Raw genomic sequence first — 21859 nt, 5'->3', positions numbered from 1 at the left:
TTACGCCGCTGTTGCCGCTAGACGATGGCGCCCCGACGTTTACGTAACTCACCCAACCGTCGCGCATCCGCCATCACCACCAGCACCTACCCGTCGTTACCGGCCGCCTCGCCACGCCGTCATGAACCCAAGGCACACCCCGGACAACGAACCCATCTGCTATGCCTGTGGGTTTCGAGGTCATGCTGCATGGCTCTGCACGCCCGTTCTGCTACGATCACACGCCTCCTTCACCACCTCTTTCCTCCAGCCCCTCTGCGGACACCTCCCATCTTCACCAGCGTAATTACTCGTCACACCGGTCGCCTTTTCCTCATTGCTGATCCCTCCCACAACATAAAGTGAAGACGTCTGTATCGAACTTAAGTTTCCGCACTGCCAGCTCACAGCGCATCCAACAGGACATTTGGTACGTCGCGGAATTTCTCGGGCTGTACGTGAATGTACGTGATGTAACTCACTGGAGGACTGCGCACGCGACTCAAGGTGTTAGTGGGCTGCGAGCTTTGAAGCATCTCGAGGTCCGAAGAGAGCGTGAAGCTTTTCTTTGAAGATGTCCCAACTCGTTAATTCGTCCTCATGGATGCCGTACCATTGCCTCGCTGTACCAGACATATAGAAAATGACGTTTGCCAGCATTACGGTAGGGTCCAACCTGTTATGGGTGCTGACAAGTTCGTACATCGAGATCCATCTGTCGAAGTTTTCAGTTGAAGCACCGGAAAAGATGTCGGGGTCACGGGGATGAGCCACGACCATGATGTACTGGCAGTGGGAGTTCGCGAGTCGCCGGGCTGCATCATTGTAGTGGTCTCGGTGTAGCGACCGCTGCGAAGCTCCGTGATGAAATAGGCCAGAACGAGGGGAAGGGAAAAGTCCTCACCTCGACCAAGATGTTACGTGGCAGGAGGCGTACACACCACGCAGAACACTGGTACACTCACATCGGTCACAAAAACATTGTGCGATGTCAGTGCACGTTGAAGAACCCCAGGTGGTCGAAATTTCCGGAGCCCTCCACTACGGCGTCTCTCATAGCCTTAGTCGCTTTGGGACGTTAAACCCCATAAACCAAACCAAACCAAAAACATCGGTCGCAAGGGCGCACCGGATGCCAAAGCAGAGGCCACTGCACAGGATTAGGAGGCCGAGCACGCGCCAAGCGCCCTCACACTTCGTCTGCCTGATCTTCGATAAGTCGACCCGTAGCAATATAATTCTGGGCTGTGACTATCTCACCATTCACCATGCGATCATTCATTGTGCCCGTGTCAGCATTTAAATTTCTTTGTTCTGTCTCTCCCTTCTCCCCCCCCCATGCGTTGGCTGTGACGACCTTTCCTGTCTCCAGATAGCTGCAATCGATTCGCCTGCTGCTGCGCCAAGCCTCCACTGTGTTTCCGTTTTTTCTCCCTCTATTAATGCGATCTTTTGGCCGGCCTAACGCGGTGAGCTCGTTGAATTACTTCAGCGTTTCCGTCAGTCCTTTGACTTCCCACTTACATAACTGGGCCGCACAGCCGTCGTCACTCGCTGCATCGGCACCGGCACGTATGGCACTTTGCGGCAGCTCCCGTATCACGTGTCGCCCGATGAACAAGACGTAAGTACCAAACAAGTGGATTCCATGCTTCATTGCGGCGTCATCCAGCCTTCCCAAAGCCCATACGGCTCCCCCGTTGTGCTCACGCAGAAGAAGGACGAATCCATTCGCTTTTGTGTTGATTACCGACGCCGGAACGCGATTACACGCGAAGATGTGTATCCACTTTCCGAACAGACGATGCCCTCGATATCCTGCAAGGCGCGGAATTTTTTTTCCTGCCATTCGGCCGTTGCCATGTCGTTCGGCCTGTGCAATGGGCCGTCCACATTCGAGCGCATGATGCATGCTGTTCTCAGCGGACTCAAGTGGTACAGGTGTCTGTGTTATCTGGAAAATGTTGCCTTCTTTTCTAAAGAGTTTTTGTCTGTCCCACCTGGTCCGCCTCGAGCGTGTCCTGCATTATCTGACCGACGCCGGCTAGCAACTGAGAAAATGTTGCTTCGCTGCTCGGCTGGCTTGCTGCTCGGCAGCTTACCGTCTTGGGCCACGTCGTCACAAAAAAAGACGTTCTTCCCTATCCTGCCACACTTCGTGCCGTCACCGAGTTCCCACGAGCCGCTACACCTAAAGAGCTGGGTAGCTTTTTAGGCCTATGCTCTCAATTCTTCGAGAACCTAGCGCGAAAAGACACGAACAACACAGAAGTGGACAGGACAGGGCATAGCGCCTGTCCTGTCCACTTTTCTGTCGTCCCTGTCCTTTTTGCGCCATGTTTTCGAAGAACTGTTACCAACTAGCCCAAACCAAGCTACTTTTACTCTCAATTCCGCCGGTTCGTCCAGAATTTCGCTTCCATCCTTTCTCCTCTGACTGAGCTGCTTGTCGGCGACCCCTTCGTCTCGGACACGTGCCTGTGATACCGCCTCTTTCACGCTTCGGAGCCTTCTGGTCTTTCCTTCGATCCTTCGGCATTTTGACCCCAGTCAGCAGACAGAAATTCACTCTGACGCCAGCAGCGTGGGCCTCAACGTTGTTCTTGCCTAACAAAACCCGGCTTCACCGAAGAAGTTGTTGCGTATGCCAGCCGCACTTTGACCAAAGACGAAAAGAATTATTCCATAGCGGAAAAAGAGTGCTTGGCGATCATGTGGGCTTTTGGAAGTTCCGACCTTAAATATATGTAAGGTCACTCATTCTCTGTTGTTATTCATCACCATGATCACCATGCCCACTGCTGGTTGTCTCCGCTCAAGACACCTCTGCCTGCCTTGCTCGTTGGGCGCTGCGTTTACAAGAATATAAAATTGAAGTCGATCGCTCTGGCCGTAAGGATACCGAAGCCGACGCCCTATTCCGCTCACCTCTCTCCTGTAACTCCACCTCCATATCTCTGGGTACCAGTGACTCATTTTCCTTAGACATTGCCCACATGCCTTTTCATTAACGCCAGGACCCCTGGCTCGCTTCTCTCTTTGCTTTTCTATCTACAGCATCTGCATCTCCACCGTCAAGCCTGACACTTTACTATACGGGACGGCCTCCTTTAAAGCCGCAGCTTCCTTCCCGATGGGCCCAATTGGCTCCTTGTCATTCCTGGGCATGTACGTTCCGACATATGCGCCTCTTTCCGCGCCGACCCCCAATGCTTACTCATGGATATTGATTCGATTTATTTTTCTCCTTTTCATGGTTTGACCTCCCACTCAGCTGAAGGTCAGGACTAGGATCCCGGAGATAGAAGCACGAGGTCCCGTAGTGAAGCTTTCGCTTCAAAACCCCTCCTCGCCGTCCCACCGCTCTGCTGCAGCCCATGTCCGGCCCCAGGTGTTCATTTCGACCTCCTCGGCATCCAGCTATACGGTCCCCTTCCCATCACTACGGCTGGCCACCGGTGAGCCATTTTGGCGGTAGATAACCCAACCAGCTACGTAGAAGCGTCATCCTTGCAATCCGCGTCTGCGCAAGTAGTTGCGTCTTTGATGCTGCTTATGCGCCAGGGTCCATGGTTCCCCTAAGGAACTTCTCAGTGACCGCGGTCGTGTCTTCCTCTCCGACACCGTCGAAGGAGTGTTCCGACAATGCCGCATTGTTCCCAGCTCTACAACGGCCTATCACTCTAAAACAAATGACATGCATGAACGTTTCAATACGGGCGTCGAGCGACATGCTGGCCATGCTCATGTTGCCTTTGACCAATCAGGCTGGGACCTCATTGCCCAATTTGTAACGTAACCTTAGAACACTGCCACACAGAGCACAACGGGCTTCTCTCCTTTCTTCCTTCCTTACGACCGGGAGCAAACCTGTACCATAGATACCATCCTTGCGTACCGCCCTGATGTGTCCGAGTCCGTGACCTTTACTCAAGCCCCGCCGCGGTGGCTCAGTGGTTATGGCGTTCGGCTACGGGCCCGAAAGACGCCGGTTCGATCCCGGGCGCGGCGGCTGAATTTCGATGGAGGTGAAACTCTAGAGGCCCATGTACTGTGCGATGTCATTGCACGTTAAACAACTCCAGGCGGTCGAAATTTCCGGAGCGCTTCACTACGGCCTCCCTCATAGCCTGAGTCGCTTTGGAACGTTAAACCCTAATAAACCAAGCCAAACCTTTCTCAAGCAGCCGCATATGCTGAAGAAAGCCGCCAGCTTATTCGATCGCATACCACCGAGGACCAGAATCGCCACAAGCCCCTTCGAGCCCCCGCTAGTCCTGTTCCATCATGTACTCCATCTCACCCGTGTGGCTTTGGGTTCGGACAAACGGTCGCGGCCTCTCCACGAAATTCCTTTAGAAGTATCAAGGCACGTATCGTGTTAACTGCCAGACCTCTCCGGTGCAGTGTAATAAAATTTGCACCCTTAAGAGAGCATTTCCGTTCTATAACTCACACCCTTGCATCTTCTCAAAAGGGTGAAGGTATGCTCATGGAATCGTTACACTTGAACCCCTTTTTTTTCTGACTACCCCAAAAGGGTGCAAAGTATGCTTGTATCACCCATAGTAAGGTTTTCATAAAATTTTTGAATGCCTTAAAGCAGCAAACACAGGAATACACGGAGACAGAAAGAGCGCCTTAGGCGCTCTTTCTATCTCCGTGTTTTTCTGTGTGTGTCCCTTTGCGCCACTGAAAAATTTTATGATGAACCAACTAGCTCAACAGCAAGTACTTCTCTATAGAAAAGGGTTGGATCGCTAGAGTTGCATCCTTTTTCCGACTACTTTAAAGTTTCATAGGTGCTTTAAAAGGCACAAATTATTTGTTTTTGGAAGAGGGGGTGGGGGGCGCACTCGTGCAGGGAATCTAAACATTTCCTAAGAAAAGCTGCCGCCTACGTATCGAACTTTGCACTACAGTTATGTCATTCCCAACAATAATTGTAACACCCAGATGTGTCTTTCGCGGTGTTTCTGAAAATCCTTGCTGTGGAGTCACATTTCTGATGTCTGCATGATGTTCACGGCGTAATTTTGCTGAATATAGTGTTACGGGGTAGTTGTTCGAACATATTGTTCGATCCTTCACTCAAGACCATCGCCATTTCGCCGTCTGTTCGTCACCGATCGGGACGATCGCTCGGAGGCCCCGGGTAGTGTGACGAAGACGAAGCTGGCAGTGGCGCGGGACGGAGCGCCCGCGCTAGGCCAGCGGCCATTAAATCATCTCATAGCCATCGTTCACCACGCCTCATTCTTCGGCTGGTCACCGCGTTACAATATTAAGGAAATAAAGAAAGACCGTGCTAATGAGGGGCAGCTTTGAGCAAACCCGCTCGCACAGCAACACGGGGCTATAACGTATCACATATTTCTGCCAAAGGAACACAAACATGTATAAGCTTAAGTGGAATGAGTAATGCAAAGCTACTCAGAGGACAGAGTTTAACACAGAAGAAACCACTGCTGCGCCCAATACTTACTTGCCATAACGCTTATTCCTTCCCTAAATTCATAAATGTCAGTTCAGCGAACTCCTATTTGGATTCAGTGATGCTTAGCACTTCAGCTAAACTAATTAACTTGATTGTCACATTATGGGGGCGGAAATTGCATCATGGCTGCAGCTGTCCTTCAATGGAAAGCTAGAATAGCTCCCATCATTTTAAAAGCACGCTTGATTAACCTTCTGCAATGTTCTTCAACAAGTTAAAGAACACCGTACGTTTAAGCACGCTTGCACCCGAAGGAGCTGCTACACCCTTGCATCCATACACTTTTCAAGGCTGCATAGGTGCATCAAAGGTTCTAATGTGGTCAGCGGACCCATTTTTTTTTAATTTTAAAATTGGCAGTGGCATAACTGAGCTATGCCAGGATATACGTAGCGAGAGGCAAAGCCAAAGGGATTGTTAGTAAAGTCTGCTTCGAACGTTCGAGTCGCACTCGCACATTCACTCGTCTAATCACGTGCTCGGTTGCGCCGCGGGCCTTCACGTCGCCCTCCAACGCCGCATCGCGTTCTAGCGAGGCCAGGGCACGCCGCTCCGCGTCCCGACGCCGTCTCTTGGCCAGGTGCTCCTCTCTCTGCTCCGGCGTCTCAGCCTCCTTGTCCATATACCAAGTCATCAACTGGCGCCGGTTACAAACTTACACCTTTGCATACCCGGCCCTCTGGAGTCTTATGTACCCAGGGCAATTTTCAGACAAATGCGCAAACTGCGAATTTAGGGCCACCTTGGGCCACATACTATGGGAATGTCCTCATGCCCCCCGGGAGGGACGAGGTATGAACACGAAAGACGAATGGGAGACCTTACTACTGAGCTCCGACCCGTCGACTCAGCTACAACTGAGTCGAGTTTATTGCCCCACTCTATTGCTGTATACACTGTAAGGGGGCGGAGAATTTTTCAAGCCGCAAATGTACGGCTTTTTCCTCCGCCTCCTTCCACTTCTTTGTGGAGAATAAAACTTATATGTATGTGTGTATGTAACTACAGAGGTGCGCTCCAGTAGACGGTGGGGACCATGGTACTTGGCTAGAAATTTTGAGGAGGGACCGGGAGTTCCTGAAGAGATCCAGACCCACACAAGTGCGCCAGAGGAGTAGTTCGGTGAGGTTTGGTCTCGGTCAAGACGGGAGCGCTGGCGGCACTGAGTGTCAGTCGTGAGTGAGCGGGCGATTTGGCAGCAGACTTTGGCATGTTGCGCGGCTTCGGAAACAGGCCGATATTCGGATTCATCCGGGTGGTAAGGGAGAATTGTGTCGATATATTAGCAGAGGGTTGGCGGCCGTAAAGGAGAAAGGAAGGAGAGAAGCCGGTGGTGGACTGCGTAGCGGTATTGTACGCATAAAGGCCGATTCACACAACGGTCCGTTCGCCCGCGGCCCACGCATCACGTGTTCATGCGTCAGCACATCTAGAGGCGCGCTGACCAGTACGCGGGCCGGCAGCGCGCCTCTCAATGTGGTGACGCAAGAACACGGTCGCGCCAGTTTTATGTAACATTTATCTCGCATCCATCGAGAATATTTTGGCATCACTAACTGAGGACAGAACTGTCGTAAAGTTTTTAGATATGTTGATGAATTTTAGGAATAATAAACAGACACGACCAAGGCCGCTTTGAGGAAACTGCCATGGATATCGTAGAACTGCTCGTACATGGCAAGGGGCTCAATTTCACATATGAGCTTCCCGCGCAAGACTGCCTCCAACGTTCGGAACTTAACATTAAGCTTGGGGAGAGAAGTGTTTGCGGGCGCCACCTTCCTAAAGCCAAGAAGGATTTTCTACCATTTGATTCTGCCCACTCAAAAACTGCTAAGAGTGCTATATGGAATCAGCACCCCTCAAGCCATGCTCTCACATGATGCGGGTGAGCTTCCAGGGTGAGGGAAATAGAGTGCGTAAAGCACGGTTCCTTGACCACGTCTTGGCAGCCGCGACCGAGGCACTGATGCACAAACTGAAAGGTTGGCTAAGGGGACAACGCCGGGAAGAAGATTTCGACAAAGCGAAAGCAGTGGTGATAGCGCACATTTATAAGCTGTCCCCGAATCACAAAAGTGTGGGCAACAAGTACGGAGTTCCTATGGTCTCCGCCCCCCGCAAATTGGGCAAGATGTGCAACAAGGCTAGCAGCGGTGCTAAAGCAACATTTGGATGTAGAAAGGAGCACACAAAGCCCTACGTATGATGTGCCACGGCAGTGGTCTACTAGATCCCTCTTACATGTGGCAGGGTATACGTCGTTCAGACTGGACGCAGCTTGAGCGAACGGGCTGTGAAACACTACAATCATTAGGAAACGCATCAGATTGGTTTGGAAACCTGCCCGCCCATTGCCGCTCTTCCATCAATAAAAGTGAGAAAGAATTTGAGAGCCACTACCTGGGGAGAAAAAAATTCTAGAGAGAAGTAAAGATGGATTATCTCGCGTATTGGCAGAAGCCTTTTTTATCAGAGAGGTGACGCGTGCATAAGCACCACTTTTATCTCCCAGTGAGCAAGTGAATATGAATGGCTAAAAAATACGCGATAATGAATAGTTTTCTTCTATGGTGATTTTTGCTTTTTTGCCATAATGCGTTCACCTTCGTCGGGCTATATAGATACAACATGTGGCCTTCAATAAACAGGGCTGGAATCAGCGCCCGTCCCGTCCGTCTTTCTCACTGGTTTGTGTTAACTTTTGCGCTGATTTTACCTCTTATTAGACAATGCTCCACCAGCTAGCCCCGCCAGATTTATTGTGCAACCAAAAAAAATTGCTAGATCATGTGTTTAGCCTGGCTGACTCATGGTTTTGCTTTTCTGGGTAGTCGGAACGTCTGGCGACGGTATCACTACGACAGTAGTATTGGCTGATGAAGATGAGTGCGTGCAACTCATATTGCGAGAGTGTGCTGCCGTTTAACATGAGGTGTGATCGACTGCGGCGATATCATAGTGATCTCGTTCAGGGGGCAGCGGATCTGATATGTACGCTCACCCGCTGGTTGGAACCCTATTTATGGCGACATTTTACTTATTGAGCCGAGAGCATTACTTGGGCCTGTGCGAAAAGGCCGCCGTAGGCAGAAGGCCGTGGCAGGCATGCGGGCGGAAACATGTGGCATAGACCTCGCACACGAGTGACCTCACCAACATCAATGCGACTCTTCCCGTCCGAAAAGTGCGTCAGTTTTCGCGATGAAATGACACAGGTTTGGGGGCGCCTCTCCTCCTCTCTGGTCGCGCGATAAATGCCCCTCACTAGGATAACAAAGCAGACCATGCTCCACATGGGAGCGGCTGGTCCCTTCCTGCGCATGCAATGGACGAGATGTCACTGTCCCGCCTTACTTGATGTGGTACATGTAATCAGTGGCGTGTCGCGTTCCTGAGACACGGTAGGAAACACGGTGCGCCACTGTAGAATTCATGGAAATGCGTTTAAAGATTAGAAAAAAAATTAAAGTGCCCTCCGGCGCCGTCCGTTGGCGAGACAGCAAAGCGCGGCCGGAGGCGGCAGTTAACTGCTGATGAAGCACACGGCCAACGAAACGCAGCGAAACGTGGGAAGAGAGCTGCTCCAGCGAAACAACGTTCATACCCCAAGTTCCCGACAACTCATGGACACACTCAGCGACAAGTATAAATGCTCTCGCATTTGCACATTGTAAGAATTGCTTAGGTGAATATAATCTTTTTTGAAGGTGAATTCAAGGGTAAGCTTCAGCGATAAACCGCCTTTCGCAGCTTTGGTGGTCAAGTAGAGCTTTCCCTCTAAAAAAAATGTGTCTTCAATCTGCATTCTTCTTTCCAGTGGAGATGTTGGACCTGCGGAGGGCCCGCTCGGCAGAGCTGCCAAGCATGGCCATACCGAAGGCCTTCTTTGCAGCCGTGCTGCTCGAAGGATACATCTACGCAATCGGAGGAGGCAAAGGTATGGCTGTGTACAGTTCTGCCATCTGCATAAAAGCACTCACTTTCATCCACGCTCAGCTCGCTCTGCTGGTGGCCTAAGCTGATGCCGAATCGAGTGGTTAAGCTAACCATTAACCTATCCTGATGGAAGCCAGCAGTCACAAAAGCCAAAAAGCATAGACGATGTCTTTTTTTTTAATTTGTAGTTGTTCAGCAATGCGAGATTAATAAAAAGGAGAAGAAAGAACCAACCAAACGCCGCCGGTGGGATCTGAACCACCTCTTTCCATTACCTATCCTGGGGTTTTACAAACAGTGCCAGTGGTGTGTCGCACGATTGGCCTTTCTGAAAACCGAGCTGATTTTGCAGAAAAAAACTTGGCGGGGGATAGCAAGTTTCTGACATGAGGGTAAATAACGTGTTAGATTATTTTTGAACACCTACTTCTGAGACAAATGGAACGATATGTGATTGTGCCTTTCTTCGGGACTGGAACGATCATGCCGACTTTCCAGTGCTTAGGGACCCTGCCGGTTGATCGTTACTGCTGAAATATGTGTGCTAAGATTTCGCTAGTTACGTGTTTAGTGTTTTTCAATACTTTTGTGTTGATGCCGTTAATGCCTGCAGACGACGTCAGTTTAATGAATCAATTATTTCTTCAATGCCGTGAGGTGCAAAGTGATAGGAGCCACGTTAGGATGATATGCGCGGTTAGCATCGGGTTCATGAGTAAACACTGCGCTGAAGGCAGGGTTTAGAGAATACTCGATCAGCAACACAGAAATACTGGTGCTCTTGAGCGTTTCGGGTCCTTCAGAATTGTTTAGAATCGCTCCGGATTAATGATGGCAGTGTCGATGAGAAGAAACCTTTTGAATTCTTCAGTAACTTGCGGAAAGCATTTAATGTCAAACGGTACGTTTGCCATGCATGTCAGCTGTTTGATTTTCGCAGTTCTTAAATACCGCTTTGTTTTTTTTTCGCTTAAGAGCGGACATAAAGCACGGTAATGAAGGGCGGTCACAAATCTTTTTGACGGTGATGTACTCTATAATGTTCTGGATTTTAGTTTTGAGATGGACCGGTTTAATTCTACTGAGCGTCCTTCAAACCCTGAAAGAAATTAATTGCAGAAGTTGTTCAGTACTGCGTTCATAGGTCCAGCGGTTAGGAAGACACCAGAAATACTTGCAAACGAAGCTCTTTATTTGGGCTGACTTGCGCCCGCATAAGAGCTGAACACTCGGTGGCGGCGTAAGCAGCAAGCGTCCTCGTCAATCGTCGAACTACGAATACCCGCTGCTCGCGGCATCGTTCAATTTAAAGCCGGCAAGGAAACTTCGAGATAACAGGTCGAGATCATCTAGACTAATCTGAAAACACGTAGATGCAGCTCTTCATGGCTGTGATCAATCGAGATAAGTCCGGTCGGTTCTCGCGTCTCGAACAAAAATGATAACACCCCTTTCCTGCTGCCTTGCGCGAACGAACGGGCACTACAATGATACGCGGCTTTACCCCCCTCTCAAAGAAGCGTCGCCTTGACGCTTCAAAAATGAAAAATAAATACGGAGAATGTAAACATCGAGTCCGTTAGCGTTCATAGTAAGGTTTAAGGCGTACGAAATGTACGACTTCCGGGCGTGTGCGTCGTCGTTGAGAAGCAGTAGTGCCGTCGGGGATGACTTCATAGTCGAGGTCACCGATGCGACTGAAAACCCTGTATAGGCCAAAGTAGCGTCGAAGCAACTTTTCACTCAATCCACGGTGGCGAATTGGCGTCCAAATCCAAACACGATCACGTGGCTTGTAATTCGTGTCTCGTCGGCGCAGATTGTAGCGTCGGGCGTCGGTGTGCTGGTGGTCTTGAATGCGAAGCCGCGCAAGTCTGCGGGCTTCCTGGGCGCGATGAAGGCAGGCGGCGACGTCGAGGTTGTCTTCGTCTGAAACGTGCGGGATCATTGCGTCGAGTGTTGTCGTGGGCTTCCTGCCGTATACCAGCTGGAATGGGGTAAACCTGGTTATCTGCTGGACGGCCTTATTATACAGGGTGTTTCACCTAAGACTTTCTGCAATTTTTAAAAATAAGCTATTTGAATTAGATGTGCGCTTTTTCTGGCATAGCATTGTCAGTGGTGTAGTACATCATAATGTAGCTAAGACGTGCTAACTAGCAGGCTTGTTAACCAATATTTAATATTAACTTTTAAACTATTACCGTTGGGCTCTTTAATTATTGAGAGGCATGTAACCCACCGTAAGTGATGTCCATATCCGTTTTTAGAATTTCGAGAACGCGATTATCCTCGGCGCTGTGGCCCAACAAATTTCGCCTACATCGCGCCAAAATACATGCGGTTTGAGAAGCTTGCAGGCAAAGCAACCTCTCCAGTGGACGTAACTCGTCGAAATAGCCAAAATTTGTTGGGCCACAGCGCCGAGGATAATCGCGTTCTCGAAATTCTAAAAACGGATATGGACATCACTTACGGTGGGCTACATGCCTCTCAATAATTAAGGAGCTCAAAGGTAATAGTTTAAAAGTTAACTATTAAATATTGGTTAACAAGCCTGCTAGTTAGCACGTCTTAGCGGCATTATGATGTACTACACCACTGACAATACTATGCCAGAAAAAGCGCGCATCTAATTCAAATAGCTTATTTTTAAAAATTGCAGAAAGTCTTAGGTGAAACACCCTGTATACGAAGATCACGTAGGGCAGAATGGAGTCCCACGTCTTGTGTTCGGCGTCGATGTACATGGAGAGCATGTCTGCGATGATCTTGTTCAGACGCTCTGTGAGTCCGTTAGTTTGCGGATGATAGGCAGTCGTCCTCCGATGGCTTGTCTGGCTGTAGCTTAAAATGGCTTGCGTCAGCTCCGCTGTAAACGCCGTTCCTCTGTCTGTGATGAGCACTTCCGGGGCGCCGTGTCGCAGGAGAATTTGTTCGACAAATAATCTTGCGACTTCTGTTGCGGTATCACTAGGCAACGCTTTTGCTTCGGCGTAGCGGGTCATGTAGTCGGTGGCCACGATGATCCACTTGTTTCCTGATGAAGAGGTCGGAAAGGGGCCGAGGAGGTCCATCCCTATTTGCTGAAAGGGCTTAGTTGGCGGTGGCATGGGGTTCAGGAGTCCGGCTGGTCTAGTCGGAGGCGTTTTGCGTCGCTGACACTCACGGCACGTTTTCACGTAATGGGAAACGTCGGTAGCTAGCCGCGGCCAATAGTACTTCTCCTGGATGCGGTGCAACGTGCTAGAAATCCGAGATGTCCTGCAGTCGGCTCACATGACATGCCTGCATAATTTCTTGCCCGAGATTTTTGGGCACGGCAAGGAGATGCACTGTCCTGTTCGGCGCGAAGTTCTTCTTCAGGAGGACATTATTGTGAAGGACGAAGGACGACAGTTGCCGCTTGAACCCTCGGGGAGGCGATGCGGTCTTTCCTTTCAGATAAGCAACTACCTATAGGCTTTGCAACTCAGGATCCGAGCGCTGCTGCTGCGCGAAACTGCTGGCGCTTACCGGTCCTAAAAAAGCGTCATCGTCTTCCTCTTCCGGTGCTGCGTCGACGGGGGCTCGGGACAAGCAGTCCGCGTCGGAATGCTTAGGGCCACATTTGTAGACTACAGTCATGTCGAATTCTTGAAGGCGCAGGCTCCAACGAGCAAGGCGGCCGGAGGGATGTTTCAAACTGGCTAGCCAGCACAGAGCATGGTGATCGCTCACAACCTTGAATGGTCGTCCGTACAGGTAGGGGAGAAATTTCGACGTAGCCCAAATAATGGCGAAACATTCTTTCTCGGTGGTCGAATAGTTTACCTCGGCTTTCGACAGTGAATGGCTAGCGTACGCGATAACTTTCTCCTGTCTTCCATTTTTCTGAACGAGGACCGCTCCTAAGCCCACACTGCTTGTATCGGTATGGATTTCGGCTTCGCCGTTTTCATCAAAGTGCCCGAGCACAGGAGGGGACTGTAAGCGGCGCTTCAGCTCTTTGAAAGCTTCCTCTTGCGGCCTTTCCCATTTAAGGGCACGTCAGCCTTGGTAAGTTGGGTCAAAGGTTCAGCGATGTGCGAAAAGTTCTTCACGAATCGCCGGTAATAAGCGCACTATCCAAGGAATCTGCGTATAGCTTTCTTGTCATTAGGCTGTGAAAACTCTGCGATCGCAGCCGTCTTCTGAGGGTCGGGGCGAACTCCATCCTTGCTTACGACGTGACCAAGGAACAGCAGCTCCTCGTAGGCGAAGTGGCACTTCTCTGGGTTCAGTGTTCGGCCTGAAGACTTGATTGTTTCCAGCACTATCCGAAGCCTTGTGAGGTGGTCTTCAAAGCTTGAGGAGAAGACAACAACGTCATCTAGTAAGACTAGGCAAATTTGCCACTTCAAGCCTGCGAGCACCGTATCCATTACTCGCTGGAACGTCGCTGGGGCAGAGCAGAGGCCGAATAGCATCACCTTGAACTCGAAGAGTCCGTCTGGCGTGATGAACGCAGTCTGCTCGCGATCTCTTTTGTCGACTTCAATTTGCCAGTACCCGCTCTTCAGGTCCATCGATGAGAAGTACTTAGCGTTGCATAGCCGATCCAATGTGTCGTTGATGCGGGGGAGGGGGTAGACATCCTTCTTCGTAATGCTGTTCAGGCGGCGGTAATCGACGCAAAATTGAAGGGTGCCGTCTTTCTTTTTCACTAGGACGACTGGAGCTGCCCAAGGGCTCCTCGATGGCTGGATGACGTTGTCACGAAGCATTTCCTCAACTTGCTTGCGGATAGCTTGGCGTTCTAGCGGCGACACGCGGTAGGGGCTCTGTCGCAAGGGTCGGGCGTGTTCGTCTGTGACAATGCGGTGCTTGGCAAGCCGGGTTCGTCGTACATTCGATGCTGATGAGAAGCAATCGCTGTACTTTTGAAGAAGACTGCGTATTTGGTCTTTTCTGCTCTGTGGTAATGCTGGGTTGATATCAAACGTTGGTTGATGGCCTTGGTCAGATGGTTCTACGGGTTTGTGGGGTAGGGCAAATATGTCTCTGATGTCTGCCAGCTCGTCGAGGAAAGCGATCGTCGTACCTTTGTTTAGATGCCGGTATTCTTCGGTGAAGTTCGTTAGCAGCACCTGGGCTTGGCCATTTCGGATTTGGGCGACTCCCCTTGCGACGCCCAGTCCTCGATCAAGGAGTAACTGGGTGTTCCCCTCGACCACGCCTTCGGCAGTTCAGACGTCTCCTGTACCTATGCAGGCGACGACACTTAATCGGGGCGGCACGCGCAGTGCTTCGTCGGGGACGTTTAAGGCAACGCGATGAGTCGCTGTAGTCGCTGCAGATATGGCTTTGTCCGTGGAATGTTTGATCGACTTGGATCGAAGGTCGATGATCGCCCGATGTTCATTCAGAAAGTCCATTCTCAAAATCACGTCTCGCGAACATTTCTTTAGGACCAGGAAGGTTATAGCATAGGTTTGCCCATTTACTGTCACTCTCGCGGTGCAGCGTCCTGACGGCGTAATAAGGTTACCCCCTGCGTTGCGGATCAGCGGGCCATCCCAAGTTGTTGTCACTTTCCTTAGTCGGAGAGCGAATGGCCCGCTCATGACGGAGTGAGTAGTCAGCTCCCGTGTCGACGAAGGCAGTAACCGCGTGACCGTCGACCGTAACTTAAAGTACACTTGTTCGCGTTCTTGTCTTGCACGTTGTCTTTGGTGTCCGATCTGGGCTTCGTCGGGTAGCGAGGCTGTGGTGGGCGTATTCTGACGTTCCTGCTATGGGCAACGGTAAAGGCGTCAAGTCTGGACGCGTTGTCGTCGTCGTCGGTGTTGTCGTCAAAGTTGTCGTCGTAGGTGTCGTCGGAGGTGTCGGAGTTGTCGTCGGACTTGTCGTCGGTGGAGGATCTTTGTATTTGCGCTTAGAAGCAACCTCACCTCCAGAGGCTGCTTTATTCAGTTTAACCTTCGGGGGCTGGGAAAGCGTCCACGCACGGCGTAACCTCGGTTAGAAGATACAAAGCGTGGTGACGATGGCGACGAGGAATGTGATAGGCGGCTCGGCGATGAGCATTCTTCCCGACGCAAAAACTCTTCCATTTCGACTGGTCGCTGGCCGGGTCGGGGTCGTGGGGCGTCGTAAGAGAACCCTCGGATGCCCAGTCTTCTGTATGGGCAGTGCCGGAGGACGTGACCGGCTTCGCCACAGTGGAAGCATAGTGGACGGCGCTGGTCGGGAGTTCTCCACTCGTCGGATTTCGTCGTCTGTGTGCGGCGGTCGTAGGGCGGGCGGGTTGGGGCGAGAAGGCGGCGGTCCAACGCAGCTGGCTGAGGGCGATAGGGGCTTGGGTCCCGTCGTCGAGGTGCAGGACGGCGCACAGCTGCGGCGTAAGTCATGGCTGGAGGCTCCAGAGGCTGTGTGGTGGTCGGCGTCACACCCAAGGCCTGTTGAACCTCGTCCCGGATGGCGTCTGTGAGCGATGAAAGCTGCGGCTGCGTGCCCGTTGGCAGCAATCGACGGAGCTCCTCTCGCACAACTTGACGGATAACCTCCCGCAGGTTATCGTTGTTAGCGGTGTCCAGGCAGTTTGCTGACAAAATGCGCTGCTGGCGGTCATACTGGCGGGCTCTGGCATCAAGAGTTTTTTCCATAGTGGATGCCTCTTCCACGAATTCCGCGACGGTTTTCGGTGGGTTCCGTACGAGGCCCGCAAAGAGTTGCTCTTTAACTCCTCGCATAAGCAGCTTGACCTTTTCTTCTTCCTTCATGCTCGAGTCGGCACGCCGGAAGAGACGCTTCATCTCCTCAGTGTATACTGCAACGGTCTCGTTTGGGTGTTGTATGCGAGACTGTAGCAGCTGCTGGGCTCTCTCCTTTCTCACGACGTTTGTGAAGGTCTTGAGGAACTGCTCCTTGAAGGTTTCCCAATCCGTAAGGTTAGCTTCCTCATTCTCAAACCAGATTCTTGCTGGTCCCTCCAAGGCGAAGAAGACGTACCTAATTGTTGTTGTTAAAGACAGCCACACGGTCGAACTGTTCCAGCCATTCTTCGGGGTCGGCTCCAGGCGAAGCGTCGAAGGTTGGTGGTAACCGGTGCTGCTGAAGAATGATTGGAGTCGTCGTCTGGGGCAAGCTCATGGTGGACGTTGCTACTGGTTTTCGCTTGCGGGTAGGGTCCGGCAGAATCCCGAACTCAGGTGCGTCCCCTAGCAGGCGTCGGCTTGCGTGGTGGACTGGAGTCAGGTCTTGCGGTGAATGACTCAGAGGGCTCGCGTCACGACTTGTAGGGGGTGTCCGGAACATGAAAGGCTACCCAGCACCTCCACCAGATGTCACGTTGTAGTGACGGCAGTCCAGCGATCAGGAAGACACCAGAAAGACTTGCAAACGAAGCTCTTTATTTGGGCTGACTTGTGCCCGCAAAAGAACTGAACACTCGATGGCGGCGTAAGCAACAAGCGTGCTCGTCAATCGTCGAACTACGAATACCCGCTGCTCACGGCATCGTTCAATTTAAAGCCGGCAAGGAAACTTCGAGATAACAGGTCGAGATCATCTAGACTAATCTGGAAACAGGTAGATGCAGCTCTTCATGGCTGTGATCAATCGAGATAAGTCGGGTCGCTTCTCGCGTCACGAACAAAAATGATAACACCCCTTTCCTGCTGCCTTGCGCGAACGAACAGGCACTACAATGATACGCGGCAATATGGCGATATAAGATTAGTGCTGGCGTTTTGTCGTTTCAACACGCACCGAAAATTTCAGCGCATTGCTCTGTGGTCGCTGACAGCGTCTAGATACTTTGGGTGGATGGACTGTCGGGATAGGATGTTAGTATGGATCGAGTATGTTGGTAACGCGGTTGGTCTGTCTGGTTAGCAAATTTACCATTTGTAATAATCCAAATGCTGGGCCCTTGTGAACAAAATGGCTCTCGATGGTTTCCTTTGATGGCACAGAAACAAGGTCAAACGATGTGATGGACGGAAAACTGAAATCGTCAAACTTAAGAATGAGGGCGCTTGGAAATGGGGAAGTTACAGCTTACAGGGCACCGTGAAACTCGGCAACAAAAGTATTGTTAATGTCTGGGAGTGCTACCAAACTCCGAGGATTAAATGTGAGGGAGCAGCATTAGACTTCACAAATATGACTTCGAGTGGAAATTACTGGGCCGCGAGTGCAGGAAGAGAGGGATAAGCACCTATATGGACGCCCTCTCTTCGCCGGGTGATGAGATTGCATCTAAATGAATCGTAATCAGGTATGATTAGGTATGAGGAATCAGGTATCAGGTATGACCGTAATCAGGTAAGGTATAGCACTTACCGGTTTCGGTAAGTACTATACGGTTAGCGTCGAATGTGATGATAAGACTGTTTAATGCGTTACCCTTTGGCAAAAGCCTTCTAATGTTGATGACGAGGAATGATATTTCACTACAGTTTGAGGACGAGCTGACGTGGATTACTATGGCTTGTATTCCATCACCTTTTAGGTTTCGTTATCAACCTATAGATTTTGTCACCAACTTTTAAAACATCGCGCCGTAGTTTGCAAGGGATATTTCAGGATATGGCGAATTGTAGAAGGTGTGTTCGGGCAGAACGTGTTCCATGGGAGAAATTCTAGGGGATACTAACGCTAGATCGCTTGCAGTTTTGCTAACTCCAAGAACGGCTTCTTTATCTTTAAAATGCAGGAATTCGACAATTACGAGCCTTTTCTTTTCGTCTTAATACTGCCCAAGCCTAGGCGCGTGTTCGATGTCACGTGGCTGGACGGCAATTTCCATGTGTGATGAGGAAAACTTGATACATTCTATTCAGATTGCGCCTATGTTTAACTTTCATCGTCGGTCAGACAAAAAAGAGCAAATTTTGAAGGCACGCCCTGTCTTGAGCATCGTTAAGGCGGCTTGTCAAAGCAGCTACCTGCTTCGAATTGCTCCCGGGGAGCTGCTGAACAGCTTGGATGTCATCCTAGATTTCGGCGAATATGTTCCATTCTTTGTGAATATTTGTGAGCCTTTCTTATAGGTCGGTAAAAATTTCGTCATTCTTTAGGAATTTTGTTTTTATGGACCTTATTTCGCTTTACAATGTTGATTAACCTGCTCTTAGTTCTTGAAAGCCTGTGATTAGTTCGCAGGAAGCTTCGGTAGCAGATTATTGGTTACAAGGTGCCTAATTCGCAGAGCTTTCTCGGGTGTTGTGGCCAGGACCGGGTTTCTCCTCAATTCGTAAGTAAATTCAAAATAATGCGACCGCAGTTCAGGACAGTCATGCAACAACAATGAGGGATCAGCAGCACGATAGCAAGGTGCCGTGGCTGGAAGGGTGCGTAAACAGGGCGTAATGTTTTTTTACCTGCAACGAAAAAGGCGCGGTCACGGTGAAGGCTCGCCATAGCTGACGTGCAGCCGAGCCCATTGTAAGGGTTGACCACCGAGGAACAGTTCTTATGTGGCGCTCGAAGCGCCGTTGGTGGCGTGATGGCAAGAAGCTGTCCGCCAGATATGCGCACCTCGCGGGGAAACGCTGGATCGGAAGGCACGGGGCACTGACACGGCCACTGGTGCCAGCCGAAACGCATAGCCGCCGCCAATCGCCACTGCGTGTACTCCCCCTCTGTCTTCCTGCGTGGCGGCGACCGCGCGATGGCGCGCGGTGTTCACCGGTTGCCGAAGCGCCGGTTCGGCATCAACGAATCACGGCGCGTGCATGCCAAGCCGAAACCAAGATCCGCGCCACTTGACTCGCTAGGAGCGTTAGTGGCATCTGTCAGTCGCTGCTGTCTTCGCCGCGCAACGTTCCTACGCGCCCACGCGCTGCCTCCAGCGACCTCCCGATAACTTAATTGCTCTTTTCGCTCATCCTCAAATGCAAGCAGTGCGGCGGCAAGCAGAGCGCCGTATCGGTGGCGGCGAATCTCGATATGTGCACCGCTCGAGCAGAAATGCATAGCCGCCGTAACGCGTCCCACGGCTGTGAAAACCTCGCGAAATACTGGCATAGACCTCGTATTTGAGAACCAGGCATTGGTGCAGCACGTCGAACATATATCCATCTATTTCTCCGACCACAAATCTTCCTTAATGACAATAACTGTTAGTAGGGTGTTTCTTTACTTTCTGCTGGAGCTTGAGCTCAGCAGGAAAGTCAGCGTGAATCCAACATCTACAGGCAAGAGAAGTTTACGGATTGGGAAAAATTCAGAGTTATGAGAGAAGAACATGAGCACAGCGACATAAGGACGACAACGCCACTTGAGCACATAGAAAGAGCAACGAAGGAGGTCCAAGTAGATAACTCCCAAGATAAAATGAACAGCCGGCTCTTCAACATGTACAAAAGGAAGCAACAGCTAACCAGCTTAAACGCTTAAGGTGGAAGAGAAGCCTAAGGAGGGAAATAGCGCGACACAACGTAGAATAGGTACGCACTAATGTAAATTCTCCGAAATGGGATAATGGACGCGAAGAAATGGAGAAGAGCATGCGAAAATGCAGCACATAGCAATTGCTTAAATTTCTTACAGACCCAGAAAAATCTCTGACGGCTATGAGAACTTAGCAAATAAAAGGTAGGTACAAGTTTAGTGGCACAGATGAACAACTTATTGACACGCTGAAGTTACTGTATATTGCTCCCCCTGGGACCACTAAATATGAGGACTTTAACGGACAACGAAATGAAGGTCTGGATGCCCCCATATTAACAGGCGAAGTCAGAATGGAACTACTGAAGCTGAAAGGAGAGTCAGCCCCGGGGCTCGACAGAGTAGATAACAGAATGCTGGGAAACCTGGATGCGGAATCGATAAATAGCCTCACTAGGTATCTCAACCAAGTGTTGAAGGAAGGAGCAGTCCTCGAAGAGTGGAAAAAGGCTAAGGTCACGCTTATACGCAAACAGGGTAAACCTCCGAGTTTGGAGAGCTTGAGGCCTATCTCACTAACATCATGTGTAGGGAAACTGCTTGAGAAGGTCATCCAAACCAGATTGACCAAGTATATGGAGGATAATGGCCTCTGCAAGAAGCAATGGTAGGATTTAGGCTTGGATTTAGGCCCAGGATACAATGCTAAGACTATATGAGGACATAGTAGATCAGCTAGACCTCGGCAACCTGAAAGCGATCTTGGGTATAGACCTTAAGAAAGCCTTCGACAATGTTAACCATTATGCCATCCACGATGGACTAAATGAGATAAGCGTAGGAAAAAACAACTACAACTACATTAGATCGTTCCGAAGTGACAAGACCGCTATCATCTCATTTCAGGGCATTACGTACGAAGTGTTCCTCATGGAATGTAGAGGCACCCGTAAGGGGCTGTCCTCTCCCCATTTCTCTGTAATCTGGTAATTTATTTATTTGAAAATACTGCAGCCCCATTCTAGGGGCTATAGCAGGGACCTTCCCCACAAGCTTAGAGAGATAGGAGGCTTAAGTATCAGCCTTTACGCAGATGATGTAAAGGTTCGGCTAAAGAAAAGGAAGTGAATCAGAAATGCACGAATAGCTGCAGAAGGCAGCGCAATCGAAACGAGCATGCGAAATGCGCAAGCCTCAGTTGCTTTCCGCCAAAAATCGGAGCAATTTCTATAACGAGCAAGCACAGTCAAAGGATCCCGGGAATCGAGGTTACACTTGAAAATAGAACGATACAAAATGACGAGGAAATAAGGATCAAATGCATGTAAATTTACAGAACATGGAAAAACAAAGCTACGCTGGGTGAGCTCACTGCGAAATCTGAACTTGTCGTCACAGTCTTTAGAAAGGTGTCTAGAAGGGGGGAAGGAGTGTCAGAGCCCCGCAAACTAAGACTCACACTGGCCTTCATGGTTAGCAGGATATGCTACGCCACCCCATTCCTGAAAATAAACAAGACCGAAAAAAAGGAATTAGATACAAACATCAGGAAATGCGTCAAACGAGCGCTATGGTTGCACTTTTGCACGTTTAACGATACACTGGAGAAAATGACCCTGCATAACAGTTGGAGAGAACTGGCTGAAGTGGTTAGAACATCGCATATCGAAATGCAAACATCCACGCTCGCAGGCAGAAAAGACCTAGAGCTAGCGCAATGGGTAATCGTAGATAAAACACTGAACACTAGAACAGAGCTGGGAAGAGAAATAATAGAGCATCTTATTATCTCTCCCATACCCAGAAACATAAGTCCCATTCAAGACAGAGGCAGAAGGAAAAGCAGGGTCGCACAGATAGGTGGATGTCTTTCGCTCATTGATTGACCACGTTCTCCGATATATAGTCTTTCTGACAAGATCATTGAAGCATGTAGATAGTATTAGAACCACGGGCAAGTCTTTATATCAAAGGTGAAATCGCTTGCCGCACTCGAACAGTGGTGTCGCTTTGTCAATGCTTGCATGTCTTGCATGTACCTTAGGTTGATTCTAAAGGCGGCGCAAAAGGGACAAGGACAACGAA

At 50.2% G+C, this 21859-nt stretch overlaps 1 protein-coding gene across 1 annotated transcript in view; it reads left to right on the top strand.

Annotated features, from left to right (window-relative positions):
* LOC149327463 (kelch-like protein 10) overlaps positions 1-21859 on the top strand; it is a 156201-nt gene that overhangs the window by 133109 nt on the left and 1233 nt on the right. The window contains exon 10 of the mRNA XM_089564890.1: positions 9297-9416. Within this exon, the coding sequence (XP_089421016.1) occupies positions 9297-9416 (120 nt within the window). The remainder of the gene's footprint in view (positions 1-9296; positions 9417-21859) is intronic.

Source organism: Amblyomma mixtum, chromosome 10 (genome assembly GCF_055824585.1).
Source record: "Amblyomma mixtum isolate Tamu chromosome 10, ASM5582458v1, whole genome shotgun sequence".
In the NCBI taxonomy this organism is placed as follows: domain Eukaryota; kingdom Metazoa; phylum Arthropoda; class Arachnida; order Ixodida; family Ixodidae; genus Amblyomma; species Amblyomma mixtum.
Note: the sequence above shows the minus strand (reverse complement) of the source record. Positions and strands in the feature narration are given on the sequence as shown.